The sequence below is a fragment of the Corapipo altera genome, unplaced genomic scaffold (assembly GCF_003945725.1).
Source record: "Corapipo altera isolate COAL_440 unplaced genomic scaffold, ASM394572v1 79, whole genome shotgun sequence".
In the NCBI taxonomy this organism is placed as follows: domain Eukaryota; kingdom Metazoa; phylum Chordata; class Aves; order Passeriformes; family Pipridae; genus Corapipo; species Corapipo altera.
Window position 1 is genome coordinate 1,138,498 of NW_020884927.1, and position 25,753 is coordinate 1,164,250.

Here is a 25,753-nt window from a genome sequence, read left to right on the forward strand (position 1 = left end):
TGGCAGCAGTGAGGGGCCAGGGCAGAGGTGGGCAGGTCTTGCCTGGAAGCTGCCACCTCTCTCTGTTAATTAGGGCCACGTGGCCAGCGGGTAATTAGATCTCCTCGGCTGCAGCGGGCTGGCACTTGGGCCCTATCAATTAGCCCTGCTCTGGCCGAGGCACCGAGGGACGCGGGGGCCGGTAATGAAAGGCGGCTGAGCGAGGCACCGCTGGAGGTGATGGGTGGTGGGTGCACCCACTTCTCTCAGTTTTGCTGAAATGGCAGGTTTCAGGTGCAGGATCATCCCTTCCTGGCAGTTTGCTTTGCCCACCTTTGCAGCACCCGCCTCTTCTGCCCTAACAAAGCAATTTATTTAGCCCCACTGCAGCGACAGAGGCAGCATCAGTGGGGATGGGGACTCTGGGTAAACAAACCCCTTGGGCAGTGGGATGAGCTGACAGTAGTGGGGTTTTTTCCCTTGTCCCTCCCAGGGCTGCTGTGTCTCCCTGTGGCCATGCAGAGCTGCCTGTCCCAGCCGTCCACCCCGGGGCCGGCGTGACCACAACATCCTGCCTGTTCTTTTCTGGGTAAGTGCCCGTGGGGTCATGGGGGGATGCAGGGACTCACCTGCCCTGGGCAGGATGGAGGGGAGATCTCCTGTCCCAGCAGCATCTAAAACATTAGCCACTTGTGGTGATGCATCCACCTTCCTTGTAATTAATTTTAAAGAGGAAAAGGCTAAGTGCTGACTAAGCAGGCCTGTGCCCTTCTCCTGTGGAGCGTTTCTCTGAGCTTGGGAAATGTCTCCTTTCCCTGCTTCAAGGTAAAGATGATTATAAAAATAATTATAATAATAGTAATAGTAATAATTACCAGCAGCAGGATCCCAAACGCTTTTTCCCCATGCGGCCTCCCAGGGGCAAGGGCAGGTGCTGAGCCCCATCCCTACAGGCAAAGCAGGGCTTCCTGCAGGGTCCCAATTCAAGGCAAATTCTTGGGACGCTGGGAAAGGCAGGTGGGTGCAAGGGGTGCTGTCAGGCGACAACTAACCTCTCCCTCCACTTCTTCCAGGTCCAACGCCTCCGTCACTGAACGTAAGTATCCCTTGGGTCCCGTGCACAGGGATGGCAGTGGGGGCTGCTTGGCTCATGCCAAGCCCCTGTTAGACCCATTGGTGCCTGGCAGGTGGCCAGGGTGCGATTTCTGGGCTCAGATTGCCAGGCTTGCAGGGTCCAAAGGCTCTGCTTTGGATTTTCCTGGTGGAGACACAGGTTTGCTTCAGGGTTTTGATGAAGAAGGTGGATTTTGTGCTGGCAGGGTGGAAATCATCCCTTTGGGCTCATTAAGGGGCAAGGCTCTGCCAGTGGATCGCAGGGTGTTTCCCAAAGATCCCAAGCCAGAGCAGTGATGGCAGCAAGGGGATGTGATGCTGCATCTCACGTGTCCTCTCGCTAAGAGGAGAATGATAGTAGGTGATAGTTTTCCAGCTGGGGAGGGAGGAACGGAGATGCGCTATTTTGGGATGCCTTATGGGCATCACATCTATGATGTGGTGACAAAACCATGGTAGGTGACTTTTGTGTCCCTGTGTCTCCACCTTGCAGAGTTTGATGGAGAATCGGTCGGATGACAGCGGGAACTGTTGTTATCACCGGGGGAATCCTAGCGACGGTGATCCTACTGTGCATCATTGCCGTGCTCTGCTACTGTAGGCTACAGGTCAGTGTCCCCCACTTTGCCAACCCCACCCTGCACTGGAATGGGCTCCCCAGGGCAGTGGTCACAGCCCCAGGCCTGCCAGAGCTCAAGAAGTGTTTGGACAATGCTCTCAGGCACATGGTGGGATTTTTGGGGCTGTTCTGTGCAGGGCCAGGAGTTGGATGCAATGATCTTTGTGGGTCTCTTCCAACTCTAGATATTCTATGATTCTATGTTCCTCACGCTGAGCTGCTGCTACAGGAGGGGTCTAGAAGGGCCTTTTTTTTTGGTGTGATGGTAGGGAGTTGAAACCCCTCCTCTCCCCAGGTGCTGCAGAATTATGTCCTTCCCTGCCCCTGGTGTAGGGGGACTCCCCAAGGCTTTTGAGGCTCTGCAGCACTTGCTAACTGAGGTGCAGGCTTGGCTGGGTTTGCAATACCAGATGGAGATTTTTATATAATTTTTTTTCCCCTTGTAAATTAAACGAGGAGGCTTTCAACAACAGCTAGCTACAACCTCCTGCTCTTTAAAAGTTAATGTGCAGTCTGTGCCATGCAGCAATGCCTGTGTGATGAAAAGCACAGCGCTTACTTGGAGCAGTTTCCAACTGGCAGGGTGAAATTCCTTCCCCTTGCAAACCTCGCTGGGGGGTGAAGATGAGCTCCCTGGCAGCTGCCTCCTGCAGCTTGCTCAGGTCCAGGTTTTGTCTGGCTTCAGGACCTGGGAACGATGGAGCAGAGCAGCAAGAAGCTGCGGAGGGTTTCTCTGATGGGGGGATGAGGGAAGCAGGGAAGCGGCAGCGCTGGCTGAGAAGCTGAATCTGTCCACCGGCTGCTCCACTTCCCCTCATAAAACCCATTCTCTTTCCTGCAGTACTACTGCTGCAAGAAAAATGACTCCAATGAGGAAGAGGAGGAGGAGGAGGAGGAGGAGGAAGAGGAAGTGCCCGACCTCCCCACGCACTCACACCTCGGCATGTGCAACGCCTGCAGCTCCCGCATGGTGGACGGCCAGGGCAGCCCCGCGCCCCCGCCCAGCGAGCTCAACCAGCACGGGGCTCACAACTACTGCCCGACCTGCTCCCCCTACGGATCCCCCTTTTACATCCGGACTGCCGACATGGTGCGCAACGGGGGCGAGAGGGTCACCTACACCCCCGCGTGCTACAAGGAGATGGGGCCGCCCATCAACATGGCCACCCTGCAAGGCTACACGCTGAGCCGGCACGGCCTCCTCCGCGACAGCTTCCCGAACCCTCGGGCCATCAGCACGGAGGTGTAGTCACCATTGCCACTAGCACAGGGTGTCCTCAGCCAGCGCCCGCTCGAGGGAAGGGGCTTTTCACTTGTCTTTGGGGGTGTTCCCACAGGGAACACCCCGTAGGCCCAGCCCCAGACCAGCACGGTCCTCCTGCTGACCCGCCCGGCACGGCGAAGCTCTGCGGGCGAGAAGGGGAGCAAGACCTCGAAGGGTGACGTTGAACCGGCCACCTCTGAACCCATCATAAGTGTCATTATTATCTACTCTGTCTCCCAAAGGGACTTGTCTAACGAGGGCTATGTACAGTACAACCTAATTTAATTACCCCCGGCTCCCTGAGCCCAGAGTGAGGCCTTGGGTGCCCGCTGCCTCCGGCACACGGTGCAATGGGTGACCACCCACCAGCTGCCGCCCCTGGCAAATCCCGCTGCCAAGAGGGGCATGGCAGCACTCCTCGGCGATGGGAAAGCGAGGAAGGGAGGATCCAGGTCGCCCTGCTCCCCTCGTGGTGCATCAGTTGTCGCTAACAGTTACCTTTTCTGTTCGAGTGTAAGATAGGGCACCGCGTCCCACCTGCTTCGGTCTTCGCACGTGCTGAAGAAGTTCAAGACATGAATTTAGGTCACTGCTGGGGGAGGCAAAGCTGCTCGCCAAAGCGCTCACCCACGCGAACGGGCACAGGCTGGTCCTTCTGCGGCCGAAGCCCCCACCTCTTCTACTCTTCACAAGCTTTCTTAGGAGCAATTTTAACTTGGACCCATCAAAACGGCAAGATTTTACTTATGGGAAGAATTGTATCCCTAAATAACTGCAGTTTTGTTCACCTTCTGCTTTCAAAGCCCTACCCAGCCCACCCTGACAGCTCCAACAGCCAGAGGAAGGTTGGTTTTAGGATAAATTTTGCTTTCAACAGCAACAGCAGAGCCCACCAGGCTGCATCTCCTCCTTTGCAGGGCCCACAGCCTCCCACAGAAGAGTGATATTCAGGTGATTGGGTCCCCCCTGCTTTTGTTTTTGGAAGAAGAGGGTGCAAGACCCAAATGCGGGTTCACCGGCACTGCGGCTGGCAATGACAGCCAGTGACTCTGCCTTTCTGCAAAAATGAATGTGGGAAAGTTTCTTCTTCCTCCATAAATCAAATTAAGTGAAAAATTACTAAAAGGACATCTCCATCATTCACAGGCACTTCCATAGCAACCAGTGCAGGACTGCTCGGCTGAGCGCTTCCCATTCATGGCAGGGAGGAGGGACCAGGACAGCAACGATCCCTGCGGATGCTGTTGGAGGCAATGGCAGGAAACACTTGCCATGCCTTTGCAATATAGGGTAGGACTGCTCAGAAATGTGAGCAGTGAGGTCTTTCTTTCACCACTACAATTTAGAAATCATCCTGCTGCCCACAGAAGGATTTGGACTTAACCTCCCCATTCACACATGGAAAAAGTAGGTCTCAGTATAGAGGGCACACGGTACATCAGCCTTGAGTGTCCACATTATCAGGCAAAAGGCTGATGTACCCTTTGGACCTGCTCATGCCTTGGCACCTCTGCTCAAACAACCTGAAGAAAAGAGCTAGACAAATGCCACTGGTCAAGGTCCTTGTAACCAAACACCTTGCCCCAGCCTGCATTTTACACACACTTCTGAGCAAATGTTATGCACCATCTCCCCCACGTCCGGCCCAAAAAGACACTGCATTTCCATTATCTGGAGACTCAGTCTGGCTGCGTTGCTTTTAGAGTCTCTTTCCATTCTCCAAATAGTGATAGCAGGTTTTAATGTCCTCTCATATTAAGGGCAAGCAGGAGGGAAGATGAAAGTTAGCAGCAGCAAAGCTCTCTGGATCCCACTGGTCCATAGTCAGTAGCTAGTACCGCTTCCCATCCAGCCAGTGCTCCTCCCTGAAAATACTGTCTGTAACGGGAAGAAAATCTTGGCTAACTCGGTAAATCCCATCCTTTCCCACTAAAGCATCTGCTCAGCTCAGTCTCACCCTGCTGGGAGCCACGAGGAGTTAATGTGTCCCAGATCTCTGCCAGAGGGCCCTGCCATGCGCAGCTCCTGGCATCCAACTCTACCTCTTGGCACACACAAAAAGGCTTCCCATCCCAATGGTCATGACCTCCAGAGGGTGGGAATAACACAGGGGCTTCTGCTTCTGTGGGTCACCCTTTTGGTGAAAGGAAGGCCACAGCATTGTTATCTTCATCACATGCAAATTAAGCGTGACCTATCCCCGGCTAACGAGGTGCCAAGGCTGGGGAGGCAGTTCCAGAACAGCCGGATGGCCAAGAGGAGGGTTGGCCTCGCAGCCAACACACACCCTGGGTCTGGCAGGGCCACAGGGAAATGGGTGAGTCTGAAAGGGCTGGAAACATGGGGGATGCAGCTGAGGATGAGAAGGTTTGGGGGCTGGTGGAGGAACAGGATGAGGTAGGGGCAGGGATCCCAGATTTTTTCCACTTCAGATTCCTCCTGTTACTATTCTCTGTCTTTGTTGCTCCGCTATGGGTCCAAATTCAATGTCAGAAATAAATGAGGACTTTGAAATACAAACCAGGAGTGGTTTCTGTTCTTTGGCAGCAGAAAATGGGCTTTATCCAGTGCTGCCTGGAAGTTCTACTGGTGCAAAGATTTTTCCTCCCCACCCTTCCTGCCACTGCTTTTGCTCCTCTTGCATCCCCCTCCTCCCTTGCCTCTGGCCTATGTACATGGATACCAAACCCACAGCTTTATAGTTTATCTCTTTATTGTGACACAATTTTTGGAGTGTTTTAGAAGTTGTCCTGCAGGGCAGACCAGAGAGATGGGTGCTGTTGTCCGTGCCCTGCCATGGGCCAGCCCCTGTGCCCCTCTGCCTCCAACTAGTGATCCCCAGAGACAGTGACAGCAGGGATAGGCTTTCCCAACTCACTTCTCAGTAGCTTTCTAGGCACTGATGGTATGTCTTGTGTAAAACCCTCTTGATGGAGAGGGAACAGTGATTAAGTCCTAGGAATCCTTCCTCGCTGAGCAGGCTGGTCTACAGGGACTGGCTCCACAGCCAAGCCAAGTGGGGTGGCTTCAAGTGGTAAAGTCTGGCTCGAGGGGGCTCTTGCCCCGAACTTGGAAGGGAAGTAGGGCCTGGCAGGACTCAGGGTGACTTGAGCCGACAGGACCAGCAGCAAGCCTTCCTGTAGTACCAGTGAGAGCACAGCTTCACCTTCAGCACCAGCACACAGTTGGCCGTCGCTTTGTCCTCACAGGCATCTTCTGGGGAACAGAAGCACACGCAGAAGGGGTTAAAAAGGAGTTGTGCTTCCCCAGCAGAGAGCAAAGAGCTCCCAAGGGCTCCTCTACGCCCCTGCCCTCCCAGACGTACCTGGTGCCTCTGTGGGGCACGGCTGGAGTTGGCAGGTCTGCCTGGCTTCTGGTTTGGAAGTGGGGTCACAGCCCTGAGCCAGCACTTCCCCCTGGTAGCACTTCACCTCGCGCAGCCGCACACCAGCACCACACGTCTTGCTGCACTGTCGGGGTCGAGAAAGAGGAAAGAGACTGTGAGAGGCATTTTTCATTTTCCTATAGCTCCCAAGTTCTTTCTTCTAGTGAGGCCTCCCGGTCCCTGCTTTGGAGTCTATTCCTGAGGAGGTTTGGATCAAATCCCACACTGATCTCAAACTTATGCTCCCTTTCTGTTGCTGGAGGAGAGTACCCCTGAGTTGGGGTTGGGGCAGAGCAAGGGAGGAGTTTGCTTTCATCTTGCTTTCATCTCTTTAATGCAACTCAGATTTTTGTTTGGAGTGTTGATGCTGTGAGAGAAAATGGGTGCTGTGAGCCAGGCTCAGCTCTCCTCTCTTCTCATTCCCTAAATGCTCTGCAGCCACCATCAAGGGAAAGCAGGGGAAGACAGAACATGGACTCCTGGCAGAGGAGGGCACAGCTGTATCCTGTATGCCTGCAGTGTGGTGCAAGCTCTTGCTTGAGGCAATAAACCACATGCTCCAAGGTTTTCTCCAGCCTGTGTGTGCCAGTCCCTCAACCTGCTGCCTGGTCTGCAGAAAAGCAGAGCTCAGGGTCCCATCCAGACCTAGCAGAGCCCTCAGCAGAATGTGCTGCCAGAGACCCTCAGTGCAGGTCCCCCTCCACCACCACCCAGGGCTACGAGGCCTTAATCGCCCTTCCCCACCACCCCCAGTCCTACCTGAGACCAGGAGGTTGTGAACCACGTTGAACACGGCCTCCTGAAACAGGCAGCTTGTTCCTCGGGTTTCTGAGAGGCTTCACAGTCCTTCTCAGGGTACTCCCTGTACACACCATTCTCCAGGCCCGCGCACAGCACGAGCCGGGTCTTCGTCCCTCGCCCGCAGCTGGCATCACACTGGGAAGGGAGCAGAGCAGCCAGGTAACAAAGGGGGCTCAGGAGCTGCAGAGCTTCAGGTAAGCTCAGAAGCAAGGTGCTTAATGCCTGTGCTAACACCAGTCTAATGGAGGCAAGTGCTGCCCGGGTCACAGGACAATGCGTTTCTGCACGTTTCCCAGGGAGGGGGGACAGGTGCTGGTAATTAATGCTTAGCTGAGTTCACCTTGGCTGGCCTTGAGAGCAGCTACCACAGGAGACCTGGAGCAGCCAAGGTAAGACTATGAGAGGCTGTTTCTGCCTTATTTTATGTGTTTCTATGTTCTCGAAAACCACGCAGCATATCCATGTAGCAACCTACATCCTGGAGTACTAACAAGCTTTGTATGGGCCCAAGGGGACCGAAGTGGTGCACTGCAGGTGATGCACATGGACAAGTACTGCTGAGCCCACAGCTATGCAGGCTTAGCTGGGAGGGCTCCCTCCCTCAGGACACCACCAGAAGCAGCAGCAGGCAGGAGGCAGTTGTCAGTTTGAGATTTCACTGCTTTGTGCCCTTTTTCACCACTGCAGGGTCAGCATGGCTGGCTTGCATCCACCCTTAGTCATCCTGTGAACTCACAGCTCCTCAGCTGAGAGAACACGGCAAAGAAGCTGGCACAGGCAAAGGTGGGGAGCTCAGCTGGTCTTTCAGAGCTCTGCTGAGTTTGAAAGCCTGAACACAGCTGAAAACTGTACTGCAGGACTGTGTATGACCCACACCGAGGGCCAGAGCAGAGGACAGGTATCAAACTGCCTTGGGTCCCCAGGTTTAACCAGTTTGTGCTCGTTACCAGTGCTGGGTGAGACTCAACTGAGTGTAATCAGCAGCTATAAAGGGAGCGAAGTGGGAACAGAGGTTTAGCTATGGCTGGCAGGGAGAGGCCTTGGCTGCTTCCCTTTTTTCCTAGAAACCTTTTTCCTTAGTGCTTTATGAATTTCTTGTTTGCTCAAGACTTCAAAGAAAAAGCCCAAGCTCCACAACTGATTCCATGTATCCTTCTGGACACTCTGGGATTTGGATCAGCTTGTATGGGAAAGCCTAAAGTCTTTAGCAACACAAAGAGCAGAAGGAGACAGGCAGAGACTGATTGTTTGGTAGAATGGAACACCTGAACCACGTTCACTAATTCCTGAGGCAAGTACACAGTCGTGGTGATTTTCAGGGTTCAGGTTTACCTCCAGCTGTTATTTATCAAGGATGAGGCTGGTTTTTCTCTTTAGTGGCAGGATCAAAATCTTTTCAGGGGTGAGTGCAGGTTCTGGAAAAGCTCTGCTGAGGTGTCTGCAACTCTCAGCCAGGTGGGAGAGGAGGACGGTTTCCTTAGAACATTGCTGCCCTCCAATGGAGATCCCTGGGAAGGCAGCAAATGCCACAAACTTTAGAGTGGCAGAGCAGGGACAAGCTGGGGTATTCATTAGTCGTTCCCTCTTTCTAAAAGGAGCTAGGACAATGGTATAGCTCCGCGGCTGGAGGTCACACTACACAGCCTTGCTCTGTCAAGGGAACCAGGCTCCCGCCATGTCCTGTGGGATACGGGGTGGAAAGGAGGGCTGAGGACACAGGGCTGGCTTTACCTGTTCCCACTCCTGCTCCACCCAGTGTGCAGGGCAGTCCTTGTCTCCACACGGATGAACAGCCAGGGGCTTGGTGGCTGGGTCACACTGGGAGTTGGAGATCACTTTCCCCTCCAGGTTACGACACGCGATGAAGCGGCTCATGCGTCCCTCGCCACACGAACCTGAGCACTTGGAGGAACACAGGGCATTTAGACACATCAGAAAGCAAGAAAGGGGAGAGGTCAGGGTCAGTGGTGCCAGGAGAACTGAGTCCAGAGTCTAGCCCTGCCACTTGGACTATGGCACTGGATCCCAAGGGGCTTTAGAGGTACATCTAGCCAGGCGCTTCCATTCTCCAGGTACCATGAGCTTCCCAGGTTATTGAATGGAGCTCACCTCAGAGTTAACCAAAATGTATAGCACGGAGAGGCAAAAACACAGATTATTCTAGTTTCTTTTGCTTGGCCTCTGCCAGAAGAAAGCCAAAGGAGAGCTGCAGCATGTCTGCCCACCTGCTCCCTCCCGCCAGCCCTGCGCCCCTGGCACTGGGAGCAAGGAGAAGCAGCCCCTCTGGACTCACCGGGCCCCAGTCCGAGGCGGTCCAGCGGCGGTCACAGGGGGGGCCTGTGCACACCTTCTCACTGCTGGGCTTCTGGGCCTTGTCACACAGGGACACCTCCACGGAGCAGCGCACCTCCCGCCTCATCGTCCCCTGCGCGCCACACCGGGCTGAGCACTGCAAGGGGCACACCGAGTCAGCCCCGGGCTCAGGAGCAGAGAGAAAGGGTGGGAGGGAGCTATTCCTCCTCCTGCTACTCTAGGAGAGAGGGGAAGGACCCCAGCAGGGACAGAAAAAGGTGAGTTTGTCTCTATCTTTGCTGCTCATTTAGTTTGGGACCCAGAGCTCCAACACTTCAATGTTGAACTGCTGTTCAAAGTCACTGGGCCACAACCCAAGCAGTCAAAAGTGGAAAGTCAACCACAGGGACTTCAGTTAGGTTTAATTTCTCTATATCTCCATGGTATTGTTTCTCCATTCACTCTCAGTCAGATAGAACCATTTGGATCCTCTGGAAGAGGGAGGTAAAGCCTCTTTCTGGCAGGGTTTTCATTTGGTCAACACCCTGCTTGAGAAATGACCTTAGGAAAAAATGTTTTGCAGTGGCCTTTTCTGAGCAGTGCCAGAACAGGGGAGCTGTGGATAAAGGCAGCCCTTGTTTCCCAAGGATGCTGCTGCCCAGAGGCTCCCTCAGCCCTCACCATCTACCAGCCACATTCCTCCAGGCCCCATCCCAACCCCGGCTCCTCCTTACCTCTGGCAGCAAAGCTCCCCTACTGCCTACCTCGGACCACTCGGAGAGCTCCCACTGGGGCCCACAGGCCTTGTTCTTGCAGGCTTTCCTCTCCATGGGCCTGGCCAGCCCTGCTGCCTCGCAGAGGTCGTCATAAACGGAGCTGTCAAAGCCTGGGGCCAGCATCTTCCAGCAGCGCACGGTGCGGTACTGAGAGCCCTCGCCGCAGGTCCGGGAGCACTCGCTCCACCGGCTGGTCTCCCACCTCCACGAGCAGCCCCAGGAGAGAAAACACAGAGGAAAACCCAGGTAAGGGGGACAAGGGACTTGGGGTGGCAGGGTTGTGCCCGCACACTTGGGACCCCCTCACCCAGCAGCTGCTGCTATGAATCTGCTTATCACATATATGTCTGTGATGGTGATGCTGGTCTTGGTGATGCTTTGCTCTTACCAGATCCCAAATTCCTTCTCTCTTTTTGCTTGCAAGGGGATACAAAGGCTAAGTGCATACAGCCCAAAAATGACCGTACGCTTTGAGCAGAAAGTGATCCTTACAAAGATCTGTTGTGCCCCTGGACAGCTGATGCCATTTCCACTCACCTAGGCTGGCAATCTCTCCCTGTGCAAAATTCGTGGGTGGGTTCTGGTCGGGTCAGGGCATCACAGTACGATTCGTCCACTTCCACTCCATCGTACCTCACACACATTGCATAGGACGAGCTGATACCTGCTGGGCAAGCAACACCCTTCTCTCAGTCATGCTCAGATCAAAAAGCCTCCTCCCACCATCATTAAATAACTGGAGTGCTCACTGCATCTGAAACTCTACCTGCCATGTAAAAAGTACCAGGATTCTCTCCATCAATGCCCCAAAAGGACCTCATGTGATCAGCCATTGGAAGCCAAACCTACCTGAAGTGCATGTGGAGCTGCAGGGGGCATAAGCTGAGACTTTCCAACGATACATGTCAGCCAAGCTGATGTCATCGTGGCCCACGGGGCTCACATCGAACTCATTACTGCAAAAAAAGGAGGTGGTGTGAGCGAAAACTGAAAAAAACTGCTGCAAACATAAAATAGAGGAAAATTCCTCCTCTCTGTTTTTGAAGATGGGAAGAAACCCAGTGTTTCTGCTCTACATCTTGCTCACCCCCTGGGCAAGGCAAACCACTGATGAAAAGAGAGTGCAAAGCCTGAATTCAACTAGCAATTCACCTCCTGAATTCAACTAGCAAGGAGAAAGCATCGTTCATAGTAAGTCTCATGTATATTATGGTCTTTCAGCCATGTGGGTGCCCTCAGCCTCAGCTCATACAGCCTCAGCTCATACTACCACCTTGAGAGCCATGATTTAGGTTGGAAAGGGGAGCTCAAGCAAGGTGTCTCTCATATCATATAATGTGGCAGGGAGAGTTCACATGTGGCTTGCCAGAAATATTTAAAAGTTGGCCCTCAGTCTCCTGCCAAATGTGTACAAAAGTCTCATAAGCTTATGTGCTCAGAGGAATGGGACAGGCGGGGCATGATGTGGTGGTAAATGTGTGTATGTGACATGCTATGGACTCCTGGCCTTCTTTACAACCACACCAGCATTGGCCTTGCAGGTTCTTCAGCATCCATTTAAAGGGCAGCAGGACCTGAAATATGTTCTGTGACCTTTGTGTCAGGCCAGTTGTGACACTCGGTCTTTCAAGGAAGCAACTACAGCAGCTGCCAGGGATAGACACTGGTGAACGGGGTCATCAAGGACAGCAGGGAGTCTGCCAGAGGACTGGCTTGACCCTCCCTCCCCAGCTAACCACGCCCCTGCTTTGCCCAGGAGACCAAGTGCCACCTTTCCGTGCCAGGGGCTCGCAGAGGCTCTGCCTGGCTGATGTCCACAGTTGGGCTGGCACCTCGTAGAGGGCTCTCCACAGATGCCACCATGCTGTAGTTGGCTGCTGGCCCCTGACTCCCAGCAAACGCCTCCACCTTCAAGTCCTCCAGTGAGTTCTTATGGGCCAGCCCCTTGTGGAGGCCCTGTGGCCATGGGGCAGCTGCCCCAGTCCATAGCCCTGCTGAGGAGTTCCTTGGGGCCATCCTGGCTGCCAGGTGCTGCAGCTCCCTGCAAAAGGCAGTGTTGTGAGGGTCTCTGTGGCACAGCCTCCTGAAGAGACGCAGCCTGGAGGATGCTACGTGGCTGTTCTCTGAGAGCTCGGGTCTCCTCATGCTGTAGGGCACAGCCGTGCTGATGGAGATTTGGTTGAACCTGAGAGCTGGAAGAAAAACACAAGGATGCTTTAACTACAGTGGATGGCTTGTATTTCAGCATGTGACATTTAGCAAGGCAAAAAACATTCAGTATTTGGCCTCAAAATCATAAATTGCCACCAGGGAGCACCAAGAGGCCTTACTTACTCTGACCAACCTCTCTATCTGCTCTGGAGCTCCATTTAAGCTCAAGTCTGGGCCTTCAGTCCTGGGCTGAGGAATGTTGCAGATGTCCTTTGTTTCTGAATTGCTTTTTGGCTCTCCAGATTGACCTCAGATTTGACTTGCCACCTGATGATCACTGGACTGTTGCTAGGCCCTGCTGCTGTCACTGCCCTGCCTGCCAAGCTCAGGTGCTGAGGCACTGCCATGCCTGATCCATACAGTGCCCACCCTCTCCCAGCTCCCCTTCCCCCACAGAGCTGCTGGCCCTTGCTGCTCCCCAGCAGTCTCCACCCCATTCCATCATTCCCTCCTGTCCACCCCAATGGTAAAGCCACCTTAGATTTCAAGAAGACCAGTGTGGGACATCTGCTTTCAATCAGTAAAACAGGAGAAGGAAAAACAAAGCAACCGACCCAACTCTGTTTCTCCACCAATTGCTGCTGCTTCCTCCTCCTCTTCCTCTCCTGCTGTGTTGGCATGGTAAATCTGTCTGATCTGGAAGTCATACTTCTCCTTCTCTTCACTTTGTTCCCAGCCCCAGTCCCGGGTCTGACTGGTGGAGTTGGTCTGGAAGAAGTGCGGGTGACTGAAGTCCAAATCTTCGTGCCCTTCTCTTAGAGGAAGCTGTTCACTGGTGTCATCTGGAGATAGGGAGAGCCATGTGGCATTGAAATCTTGGGCAGCTCTGGAGTTGGCTGGCATGGGGTGGTTCTGGCTGGTCTCTGGTAGGTGATGATAGAGAGGTCTGGCTAGAGCAGGGGCTGCGGTTCGGAGCGGCGGCATCCGTGGCACAGTGTAGTCATAAGTTATGTGTGGCATTTTCCCATTAAAGTTATAGTACTGGAGGAAAGAGAGAGAGAGAAAAAACTGCTTTCATTTTAGGGATGTGTGCTTTCCCAGAAACCTCTTCTAGCCACATCTATTTGGTGATGGATGTTGAGAGAAGACATCATCCTCACAAATTCAAAAGGAGAGCCGCCCCTTGCCAAGATTATCTGGCTTCCTCAGCCACCTACACATGCAGGTTTGGCTTGGGAACCAGGTTATATTCCTTCTGTCTGAAAGAAGCAGGCAAGACAGCAAAGCCTAAAACTAGCCCTTCACATACCATGGCATTCAGAGACTGGTTAGTGGGCCCGTGAGCCATGATGTACTCCAGCCCATCCGAGTTCAGGCTTGAGGGCCGCCGGTACTTGAAGATGGTGCCAGCCACCCTGAAGTTCTGGGGGTTGTCAATGGCAGAGTTGCCGTTGAAGAAGAAACGCCCAGATTCATCTGCAAGTGCTTCAAAGAGAGAGAAAACAGACAAATGTGGCGCTTTGTGGAACACTGGGGCTTCAGTGGCAATGAGGAGAGAAAACAGCCCATCAACGAGAAAAGTCCAGCAGAAAAAGAACACCAGGCCCTGCCCACAGCGAGCTTGGGTTCCAAATGTCTCTCCTGCCACTGGAGATGTGGTAGCCTTGGTTTATGGAGAGCTGAAGCACCCCTGTGTTACCCTGGAGGAAAGGCTCACATGTGGGAATGCACAGAGCCTCCTCCCACCTCCCAGGCAGCTGAACTGGGATCTCCACATCCATCTGGCTCCCCTGCTTACCCAGGATGTTTTCTGTTTTCCTGCGCTCAATGATGAGGATGTCCATGGCACCAGCAGGGATGTTGGTGACGAACACGTAACCTGAGGAACAGAACAGAGCGTGAGGAGACCCCAAGGACAGAATCAAAAGGTCTGGATGGGAAAATCAGCTCATGGGAAAAGCATGTTTGTAGGGGGCAGGGCTGCCTTTCAGGAGCAGGATGCCAAGGGCATAAATGCATGTTGCACCAGTCTGTGAGCTCTAATCCAAGGTCCCCTCTGAAATCTCGTTACAGATCACCATCACGAGTCCAGTCTGAGCACTGCTGGGTTTGGAGTCAGGAAGGAACTGCACAAGTGAAACAGTCTGGCTTTGGGGGTGTGGATGAATGTGTTTCTCACACTCTTTCTGGCAAGAGCACAGAAAAAAGCTTAGTAGCAATCAGGGCTGATGCAGAACAGAAGATGGAAAAAGACCATAGGTCCCCTAAGCTCCTGACTCCATGGAATTTGTCTCAGGAGTAACATAAAAATTGACCTTTAAAGGGAGAGGAAATCAGAGGCTCTTAAAGTCGCATGGTTTGGCAGTTTGTCTTCCTTGCTAGAAATGCAGGTCTTGTCTGTTCTGTAAGATTTTAGGAGGGATGGAATGGGAGGCCAAACCTGTACCCATACTGCTAGTGGGGGTAGCACCATTCCCCCTGCTCTGGAAAGGGGCCCAAGTGCTTTTCTAGTCTGGTGTTTGTAGAGAGGGAGGCAGACTAGTGAAACAACAACAGTGTGAAATGATGTTCCAAAACATCCTCAAACCACAGTTGATTAATTACTAATGAGCATACCACAGTCTATTCCTTCTGTGGGTGGAGGACTGGGCCATCAGGTTGCAAGGGATGAATCCTCGGCCTGGTTTCAGAGGGGACTGTCCCTGAGCTGTGCCAGCCACAGGACTGGGGAAAGCAGGAGATTAAGTGCAGGCTGAAACAAATGCTGTGACCCTCATCATAGCTTAAGTTTCAAATGAACACGTAGCACGAATAAAAGAAGATTCATTGATCCCTTCACATTATCTGAGGTGGGCAAGATGCCAAAATCAATAGGAACAAAGAGATCCCCAGCTGCTTCCTATTGTAAAGAGGTGAAGGGAAACCTTACCAGACTAATGTACAGCACATCAAACCAATCTCCTCTGACGGTTAAGTGAAAAGGACAAAACCAGGCATTTAAGCATGGGTGGCACTCCTCAGCTCTTTCCACCAAGCAGCTGGGAAACTCCTACCCTTGTTTAAGCCAGTTGGTGGTAGGAAGTAGCAGGTGAAGTCTCTGGACTGTGGTAGCAGGGAGTACCTATCTGTGAGATTGCCTTTCGGAAGCTGCCCGAGACACGGTGGCAAGTGCTGCCGTCCCCTCCACACACCCTGCATCTGTCCATCGTCCGGGGCGAGTACAGGCTCCCATCGCACCCAACCGGCTGCAAAGAACAAAACAAGAGAGGGTTTCCTGGGGCCAGCTTATCTCCACAGGGCAGGGTCTTTCCCAGGAAATGCTTCTGTGCTCTTTTGGGGAGGGGGTTGAGGGGGTTGTAATGAACAAATCCAACACCAGGCCTGGGTTTCAATTCCCTGCAGGGACCCGTTGGCCTTGTGATGAGCAGGAGGTGCAGTCATGCAACTATACTCCCAAATTTTCTACTACTTCCTCCCAGAGCCTCACCTCACACTTTCCATTGATGCAGACCCCTTGATAGGTCCTGTCCTTGCAGGAGGTACCATCCTGTGCTCGGGCCATCAGCTGCCTCTCCCCACTCCGAGTGGTGCACTGGAGGTCACAGGGCTTGTTGGAGATACTGGTGTAGTCATCTGAAGGGACAGAGGCACAGAGTCACCAGGCAGGTCAAAGTGCTCAGAGACGAGCAGTAAGGAAGGGGACCTTCCCCTTATCCACACTGATGGTTTGATGTCACCTTGATGTTCCTGCTGATTGAGATGAGACCCCAAATCTACACATTTTGTAGTAGTGAAGGGGTCATGGTATGAGGCTGCAGCTGGGAACTGTGCCTAGCAGTAATACTTCTTGCTGGCAAACCCTCTTCTTTGCCAAGAGGGCTACTGACTCTGTGGGGCTGTGGCCAGCTACACCCCGTTCAGCTGAGGAGCTGAAACTGTAGGTGCAGATGCTCCATGTCCTCTTAGCAGATAATTGAAAAACAGGTGAGTCCCGAAACAGGGTAATCTACCTTAGGTGAGCTCAGTCTGAGCCTCAAGGAACAACTGGACACCCATGTGAAGCCATCTGTCTTGACTTTGCAGGGAATGGATGAGTATCTTGCTCAGAACAACCCAGCACCAGCCCAGTGGGAAGCAGGCTGGGTGAGAGGCAGCCAAACAGGTAGAAGGCACCAGGAGCATGAACACCCACTCTGCCAAGATGAGTGCTGATTAGCCAAGACAACCCAGAGAAGCCCATGTCCTGTCTGCCCAACACTGCTTGCTGATGGAGGACCTGAAACAGGAGCAATGAGGGGAGACAGGAGGCCTGGATGGGTCGAAGGGTTCTGTGAAGAGACAGGGAATGATTTCTCCAAAGCAGAGAGCACAGGGAAGCACTTCCAGACCAGCCAGGAGTATCTATCCCGTGTCCCCAGGACCTTCCCCTTGTGTGCCTCAGGAGATTCTGTGGGTGTTTTCTCACCCTCATCCTTTGTGTGAAGCTGTGAAAACTCACCCGGATAAAGGGGCATCCAGTGGTAGTAGCGCTTCCCAAAGGCTTTGGCATTGAAACTGGAGCACTGCTGCTGTTTGAAGCTTGCTGTGTTGGCTGGGCAGGGCTATGGAGGGAACAAATACCATCAAAGCTCCCATGGTTGTGACAGCTGCTTGTCACTGCTGCATCCTTGGAGGATGAAAATGCCCTGTCCACCCTGGAAGGAATTAGCAATGGACTCTGAGGTGCCCTAATACAGGCAGAAAGGTCAGGGCTTCATTGCCAAGGGGCTCTCAGACAGCTGTATTTAACAGCCCTGCAAAAATTCCTTCCAGCAAAGGGAAAACCATACAGGAAAAACTTCATCCCTCCCCTCACCCCACAAGAAATATGTTTTTACATTCTTTTCCCCCATCTCTCAGTCCCAGAAAGTAAAGCCCATCTCCTATGTCCTCAAAGGCCCATCATCCACCACCCCAGGAGTGGATCCTACCCCTTGTCTCTGCTCCTCTGTGGGATCAGTCCCACCCCGAGTGTTGATGCTCTTGCAGCTCCAGGTGGGACCCCTGGAGTCCCACATCCCCCAGTAAGGACCAGTCAGCACTGGAAGTGATTCTCACCTGCTGCTGGCACAGTTGGTAGTGCTTGGCTTGACCAACACACATGGTGCTGTTTGTTCCCTGGGGCATCTGGAGCCTGGAAAGCAGAAATTTCCAGACACGAGATGGAGATCTGTGAGCTACCAAAGTACTGAGGATGACAGAGGAGTCAGACCTGACTTAGAGGGGAGAAACAAGGCAGGCATTTTATGGGAGCAAAGCTTTCTGGATCTAGACTGGCCAACATCTCCTCTGAAACACATTTTCAGGGCTTTTAGGTGAGCTGTGATTTTAGGCTACTCTCTTTTTGGGGCAGGTTGAGCAGATAGAGAGCAACTGCAATATCACTGCCTCTGTGTCCCTTCACCTCTGAGCTCCAAAAGGGTAGATGTGACCCAAGGGACAATAGACCCTGATGATCCATCACTTCCATGGAAGCGCCCAGGACTTGCAGTGACCAGGGAGTTGATCTCAGGATTCACTGTGCAGTAGGCAGAGAGATGCCACCTCTCATGAGGACTGGCCAGCTTAAAAGACTAACAGGAAAGGCTTGGTGCGGGTGATATACCAAAACCATGGGAATTTCAACACTTGATGCTTTAGCTGATCCCTGGAGTAAAATAACCACACAAAGCCTCTCCACCCCAGCTGTGGATTCAAGGATAGAGCCAATGCCAAATGGAGAGAAAAATCCCTCTTCTGGCAGGAGGCAAAGGGCAGAAGGGCTGCCCTGGCTGGGGGGGTGTGGGACAGCCCCAGCCTCCCTCCCTGTTCTCTGTTTCCCACTGCTTTCCCATCATGGCCACTGGGTGCTGGGGAGGAGGAGGAGCAGCAGCAGAGACATCCAGGGAGGCCACACCCAGAGAGAAGGTGCTGCAGCACATCTGGACCCTCACCATGCTGCCAACCAGCCCACATAAAAGGAGCTTTCTGCTGCAGGAAGGAGGGGAGGTTGGGGGCCCTAGTTTGAGTTTCCTCCACTCAGGAGTGCATTCATGCAGAAGGGAAAGCTGGCTGTGCTGCAGGATTCCAGCTCTCATTAACACCTCAGGAGCCTGGAGCAGCAGGTTTGGGAGGTGCTGGAGGAGGAGGAGGAGGAGGGTTTAGTGGCAAGGTGACCCAGAGGGAATAGCAGGAGTTCAGGCAGCTGAAGCTCTCCAGCTCTCCCCACTCCCACAAATCCAGTCCGACTGATACCACGACTGTAGCAGCTGTAGGGGACAAGTGGCTGTAGGGGACAAATGGAGATGCTGTCAGGTGACAGCCAGATAAATGACAGAGGGGAAAAAACTTGCCAACTCTGCAGGGAATAAAGAGGAGAAATTGCTGAGATGTGGCTGAGCTGGCTCCTGCCAGGAGTAAATCAAGTCTCCATACGGTGTCTGGGAATACGTAGCCACATCCTTAGCTGGTCACAAATCAGGGTTAGGTTGGTTGAGCAGCCCTTGTAAGTGAGGGCTTGTGAAGGAAAGGGGAAGGGGAACAGAGCTAGCCTTCTCCAGCCCACAATTCCATCATCTTCAAGTCTCCCACAGACCCCAGGAGGGGACCAAACCCTGCTCCCCATCAGACAAGTCAAGCTGAGTGGGGGACATGTTCAGGGGTGTGCTTCTCCCCACCACTGCCTTGCTCCATGGACAACAGCTGCCTTCCTTTCCCAGAGGCCACAGATGAGGGAATGGCCAACCCTGCAAAACAAGGAGGTTTGGCCCCAAAATGCAGGTCAGGGCACCCAATTTCTTTTCTGCCACTTGAGACCTGGCCAAGGGCTCAGGCTGGGACATGACTCACCTCTGTCTCAAGCAGTGCCTCTCCCGAGACATCACACCTCCTCCGCAGGACCGGGAGCAGGTGGACCAGGAGCTCCACTCTCCCCACCACTTGGTGACCTCTTCATCCCAGGGGCCACCTCCATCTGCTGCCTCACTACTGTCCTGACAGAAACAGAGCATGGTTAGCTGGAGAACCTGGCTCCTCACCACCAAAGGCAGCTGCCATGTCACCTGGATGCCTTCTAAATGGGCAGCACTGGGACCAACGTGCCAGGATCCAGGCCCTGTGGGGCCACACCAGGCTCACACATCTCAGAATGTGTTGTTTACTGAAGTACAGCTGTGAACAGTGTTAAATGCAGCCATGAGTTTAACACAGGACAGTGACTGAAAAGGATTTATCCAGCTGGATACTGAGCGTTTCAATACTAATAGGTGAAAATTAATAATTTGTGTGTGTGTGTATGTGTGAAGTCTGCTTTAAAGCAAGGGCTCAGGGAAGTTGTATCAGTGATACTGTTGGCAAAACATGCTGGTTTGTGGTAGTGGCTGATAGCCCTGTTGCAAACAACCCACCTGCAAAGCATAACTGATGGATGTGACAGAAAACTCAGCAGGGTTTGCTCATCACTAAATGTGCTCTGCTCGCTATTTTGGTTGACTGTCTCTTGGCTTTATGCTCTTTCACGGTGTAATAAAGCCAATGTGCTCTTCATCTTGTAGTGCAATTCCTGCCTGAGAACTTGTGTTTCCTCAATGTCTGCCAACAGAGCAGCCTCTGGGCAGAGGAGATGCAGCTGGTTTATGCAAATGTTTTTAAGTTGTGACTTAAATGGTTGAAATGCCCATAGTGCCTCTTCCTGATAGCCAAAGCATGTTGGAAGGAACTTACTGTGCTGCAAAAAAGCACCGTGTTACCTGGTGCTTCGCTCTTGAGTGATTGCAAGAGTTGGTTTCAAAAAGAACACAACAAAACTCCTCTCTGCACTTGGATGTTCTGGCTGGAGCTGACTTGCTTGACAGGGACCAAATGCTGTGGCCAGCAGATGAGTTGCTCAAGAGGAAAAGGAAATTTAAAAGAAACAGACATGTTTTCAAAAATACCTTTTTTCTGTTCTTCCAAACAATCATCTCAACCCTTTTCCTATGAGAACTTTTGTCTCACTGTTTATTATCATACTGTAAATAGAAATTCTGACTATGTAGCTTCCACATTTACAGAGGAAAGAAACCAAAGGTCTCTCATTGTAAAGTATTTTCAGCAAAATCTTTCCCTGACCCCTCCTATGCTTCTCTGTCATAAACATCTCAAGGCCTGGGGAGAAGGAGCACTTCACAACTGTCAGGAAGGAGAATTCTAGTGATTTATCCGGTGTCTGTGTGGAGAGCTCAGCGCAATACTGATTCTCCCACAGCTGGAGGAATAACCAGAGCTGGTGTCCTACCACTTCCCTGAGTAGTGACACGAGGCTTAAGGACTGCCTGGAGGGAAGGCATGTGGACCAAAAGCTGCAATATTTACATAGCTTTTCCCCAGGTGGCAATAAAAATAATCCTGCTCTGGGGATCTTGTGATCCAAATAGGTGAGGCGAGGCAGAAGGGAAGCAGGTGAAGGGAAGTGAAACAGCCTGTTCTACCCTCAGGATATGAAACAGGATTTGTGTATTTGGAGCGGTGCAAAGTTGCAGGCACCTTTTCAGGGTTACTGGTCCTGGGGTGTTTTGCCTGGATACAGGGAGATCTGGCATGTGGTGGCAGAGCTGAGGTTTGGGGATGATCAGCATCCCTGCCTTTGTGCAGCATTTTCTTATGGATGGAGTAGGATACACCTCTGCACTGCGCCTCTTGGGAATGACAGGAGCCCAAATGAAGATTTATTGAAGGATGCTAGTCAGAGGGACTTTTTCCTTTTAATAAAATGTGTTCCCCTCTATCCATAAGCCGTGTTCCTGCTTCCTCTCTGCACTGGAGGAATCAATCACTTTTTAAGTAGATTGATTTGGCTCTCAGGTTTTCCATGACCAAGCTCCCTTCCCAGTCCTTGCCTAGGAGCATTTATTTTCTTGTGTAAGCAAGGACAATGCTGAGCTGTCCCCTTGGCCATGCCCCTTATGGTATGACTGCATCTGAGCCCTCGGCCTGGGGACAAGGAGGGGAACTTCAGGTACTTAGAGCTGGAGCAGCTGCTTCCAATCTGTGCTGAATTTATTGTATTGTCAGAAATAAATCTGCACTGACCATGAAACACAAATGGTTCTTGTTTTTAATTGGAGATATTTGCATTTTCCAAATGTCCAGATAATAAATTAAGGAATGTGGGACAGATTCCAGATAAGATCAGCTCCTAGCTTTAGTTTCCCAAGCCCCTCGATAAATCCCAAGAGTGGATTCTGGATCAGTGAATCCCCCTCCCCATCTCCTCCTCAGAGAGGGAGGAGTCAAAGGGGCTTTACAACAACTCTTTTGCACTGTCCTGGTGTTACAGGAGATGCTGGAGGTGCTCTGATTTGCACTCTGCTGCAGAATCATAGAAATCTAGAGCAGACTAGAAAAACCAGAGCAGGAGATGCACACGAGTCCAGTCTTTATAAGGCTGGTTCTGCCTGGGCTTGGCTGAGGGCTCTGCCTAAAGCAGGTAAGAGGACCAGGTGTGATTCCTTAGGTGATGAGAATTTCCATTCATAGAAAAGACAGACCATATTCTAGTTCAGCCAGGTGCTCTCCACACGAATCTCCCCTGAGGTGCTTGTGGTTTGGCACCTGGTGGTTACGGAGCTGCAGCTCTTCCTCTCTTGGGTTAACCAAGGAATTCCTGCGCCTCCTCACCTGGGCTGGAGGGGAGGGCTGCCCTGCTGCCCTCTTGCTGGGGGGGAGCAGAGCTTTGAACCCCAACCTGTGGGGAACTTTTCCAGGATAAAATGCCTGTCTCCAGCTTTGCCAGCATCAAAGACAGAAACACCAGTCTCTAAGCCAGCGTCACTGAAAGCTTTTTCTGTCTAAGCAAAAGCCCAGCAGCTGCTTCCCCTCTCCCCCCTGCCAGACAAAGGTTGCCACAAGCAAAATGCTTCAGCCCTGCACAGAAGGGTGGGCCTGGACTGACATCCTATCGGATTTCCAGGCGGCCTTTCTGAAGAGTTGAAAGGGATGAAATAAATTCTCTGCTGACTCTCTGTCATGCTCTGGATCAGCTCTGAGCTACACTGGGTTTCCCAGAAACCTGGGAATAACTGCAATTACCCTGTCAGTGGCCCAGTCTCCTGTATTGCTTATTGTTGTGCCTAATCTTGAGATTCATTAGAGCCTGGCTCCTGGAAAAAAAAAGCTGTCTGGGAAGAGAGACCACAAACATGCCTCTCTAGTTCCCTTAATAGAGGAGCTGGGGGGAGGCTCTCCAGTGCAGCCTGGTATGCCTTGAGGGCTGGCCCACCACTGAAGGGCACAGTAGCTGTCGTAAAATGTTCTGCTCAGCCCTGTCTGAGCCTGTAAGACAACTAGAAACAGCAGCTGAAAATGAAATAAATTCTTCCCAGGCCTTTTCTGAGGCCATTAACTGCATGTCCTCTACCAAAAATTTCCACGTTCTCTTTACTTAAGGGCTTCTCTCTACAGCAAACCACACTACTTACTGAAATACTAAGTAGCTTCAGATGTCTGAATGCCTGGAATGAATGGCAGATTATTATCTGGGAATGAATGACCGTGTTCAGTGCCCCTGGTTTGGGTTCCTCCTCTCATTCTCTGACTAAATCTGTGGTGATAGACTCTACCACAGCCATGAGAAAAAAAAACAATAGCATTTGCAATTATGCCCTGATGTTTTACAAAGGAATTGGTGTTTGTGCAAAGCTATTTCTCATCCTGTTATTGCTTTATCCTGTTTGGGCAGACTAGATAGTTTGCATGCGAGATTCAACGTTTGGAAGCAGACATAAACACAAATTTTCCTTAGAAAAGCTGAAACAAGGTATTTGAGGAGTTTTTCATAGGGAAAGGTATCCTGAGGTAAAACAAGCAATGCAGAATAATTGTCAAGGGATGAGGAAGAACAACAATCTGTGGAAAAAAACTGGCAGCTTGTTAGCGATGTGAAATTGCAGCAGATAAGTAACAGAAATCTGGACATATAATGAGGCACAGATGAGAAGCAAATTAGAAAACCAGCGAACAGAAGCCAGTGGAGAACTACCAAGTTCTGTTCGTAATCCTGCCATGACAGAAAGTTCACAGGCAAGCGCTGCACGTCATTACAAAATACTTGATCCAAGTCAGTTAGGTCATTCCCTGCAAGTGGGACAACACACTTATTCTGGGGCAAGCTGGTAGAAAGGATGGAAAACTGCAAAGGGGGAGAAGGGAATAACAGACGCTGTGCATGAGACATGTCTATCATCAGGATTTTCAGAGGCATTGAATGCAGCTAGGAAGGAATTTGCTTGCCCAAACTATGGAGTGAGGCTTTCTGATACTCTTTGCATAACCATGTTTTATTTAGAAAATGGGAGAGCAAGAAGAACCTCAGGTTTATCCCCCAACCAGGACAACTTGAATCATGTAATCTGCGATCAGATTGCTCCGCGGGCATCTCCTGGAGCAAGGAAGTCCTTGGGGCAGATCTGGCAACAGTATTAATGTGTGTTTGTCCTGGAGAGGGTTGAGGAGCCCTCCTCCCAACCCAGGGTACCCTTGTCTTAGGTGTTGTACAAACGCAGCTGCTGGGGGCAGGGAGAACCACGAGCAGCCAAGGCTTGTGCACATGTGTTGATGGAGGAGTCCATCCAGGTCAGTCCCAAATGAAGGACTTCACATCTGTTTATCCTGACCCAGTTTGCTCTGCTTGAAGTTTCTGGCTTAGCCCTGCAGTTCAGGGGTGAACAGAACAGTCAGCGGATGTGTGTGGAGGTAAAAACAAATCGGAAATAAGACACTTGAGCTTTGAAGTTAAGACAAACCCCAGAACAGGAGACACTGCTGCTCCTCAAACCTGGGTTATTCACTGTAAAGCTGCAGTGTCTGGTCTTTTCTGTGTTTAAGATGGCTCATGTGAGATTGCTTTGCCCCAGCCATGAGTCTGGGGGTGGGAAACACAACCCAAGCCCCTCTTCCTTTAGCAGAGTAGAATTTCTTAGGCAACAAAGAAATCTGGACCTGTTCCCCTCGGGGGCACAATGCACGCAGTGACCCGTGAGGGCAGGGGCACTGCTGGTGCCCCACAAAGCCTGGATTTCTGCCTGCTCTGCCACAGTAACGAGGGGGGGGGGGGGATTCTCCCAGGCTGGGCCTCGGGAAGGAAAAGGGGACTGGCACAGGGGTTTTGGTGTTGCTGTGAAACAAGTGCCACGGGGAGGGCCAGGTTGAGAGGGTCCTTTGTGGAAGAGAGCAGGAATGAGGGGAGCGTGGGGCTCGGATGCCTGGACATGCATCCCACGGTCAGCAGGGAAAGCAGCTGCCTAAACCCATGCTGGGGTGGCAGGACGGATGGGGAAGAGGAAAACCTGTTGTTTCCAGACCTAAACCGGAGCCAACTCTCTGCTAGAGATGAATGTGGAGGGACGAACGCGGGGGGACAGCTTTGGGCGAAGCCCCAAGTAGGGAAAGACGCTGCTCCCCCGCCGTCCTTCCGGTGATGCTGGGACCCTCCTCCGGCATCCTCACACCCTTTTGTTAGTGCCAGGCAGGGCGAGTAGACACAGCCTGGTCCTCGGGGTCAGTTTGGGGGAGAGGCGACAAACCCCCCTTACCAAGCAGCTCAGGAGTGCGGGAGGGACGCGGGGGGGGATCCCGGAGTGCAGGAATCTGAAACCTGCGGGGAAGGGCGAGGGGCCGCGGGTCGGACCCCCACTGCCTCCCTGCCCCGCCGCGGCTCCCCTAGGGGTGGGAAGAAGGGAAGGAAGGAGGGAAAGAGGGAGGGAAGGCAGGAAGGAGGGAGCGGGTCGGGGGGGAGGCTCCGCCGGCGCCGCTTACCTTATCGCCGAGGGGGGCGGCGGCGCGGAGGAGGAGGAGGAGGAGGATGAGGAGGATGCGGGGAGCGGCGGCCATGCCGCGCTGCTGCTGCCGCTGCCGCGGAGGAGGAGGCGGCTCGGCGGCCCACCAGCGGCGGCGGCGGGCGCGGCGGGGCCCGGGGAGCGCGGCCCGGCATGGCTGGGGGAGTTAATGACTTTACAACCTGCCGGGTGGCGGGCGGCGACCCGCGGCGCGGCCGCTCGGCGGGGGAGGGAGGAGGGATGCGGATGGAGGGATGGGGCTGGGATGGGACGGGGGCCGGGCGCTCCTCGGGCCCCGCCGCGCCCCGCCTGCCCCTCGCACCGCCCTGCTGCCGCCGCTCCCCGAGCTCCGAGGGCTCCCGCTCTCCCTCCTGCCGAGCCCCCGCTGCGGCCCCGGCACCGAGGGGTCCCTGCGGAGCCACCCGCCCTCCGGAGCGGAGCACTCCGCTCTTTGCCTCCCGCACAAAACCCCGTTTGCCACCCGATTCCTCCTTCCTGCCGTCTTTGGGCGAGCTCTGCTTCTCCAGGCATCCCTCTGCCCGT

At 52.9% G+C, this 25,753-nt stretch overlaps 2 protein-coding genes across 2 annotated transcripts; one reads left to right on the forward strand and one right to left on the reverse strand.

The window, feature by feature from the left end:
- Window positions 1-491: 491 nt before the first annotated feature.
- FAM163A (family with sequence similarity 163 member A) lies at window positions 492-4,987 on the forward strand. Its single transcript, XM_027658513.1, has 4 exons — window positions 492-568; window positions 1,053-1,075; window positions 1,586-1,700; window positions 2,553-4,987. Exons 3-4 carry the CDS (start codon window positions 1,608-1,610, stop codon window positions 2,958-2,960), a joined length of 501 nt encoding a protein of 166 aa, XP_027514314.1. The 5' UTR covers window positions 492-568; window positions 1,053-1,075; window positions 1,586-1,607; the 3' UTR covers window positions 2,961-4,987.
- A 683-nt stretch (window positions 4,988-5,670) lies between these two features.
- LOC113954390 (ADAMTS-like protein 2) lies at window positions 5,671-25,274 on the reverse strand. The gene is made up of 18 exons (XM_027658622.1): window positions 25,191-25,274; window positions 19,248-19,390; window positions 17,478-17,553; window positions 16,879-16,981; window positions 15,868-16,013; window positions 15,502-15,625; window positions 14,179-14,259; window positions 13,690-13,865; window positions 12,995-13,421; window positions 12,001-12,421; window positions 11,079-11,185; window positions 10,767-10,893; window positions 10,218-10,431; window positions 9,455-9,610; window positions 8,893-9,063; window positions 7,120-7,296; window positions 6,301-6,445; window positions 5,671-6,191 (listed from the first exon to the last, which is right to left on the reverse strand). The coding sequence occupies exons 1-18, from the start codon at window positions 25,263-25,265 to the stop codon at window positions 6,073-6,075; spliced, it is 2,988 nt and encodes a 995-aa protein (XP_027514423.1). The 5' UTR covers window positions 25,266-25,274; the 3' UTR covers window positions 5,671-6,072.
- Window positions 25,275-25,753: the final 479 nt, after the last annotated feature.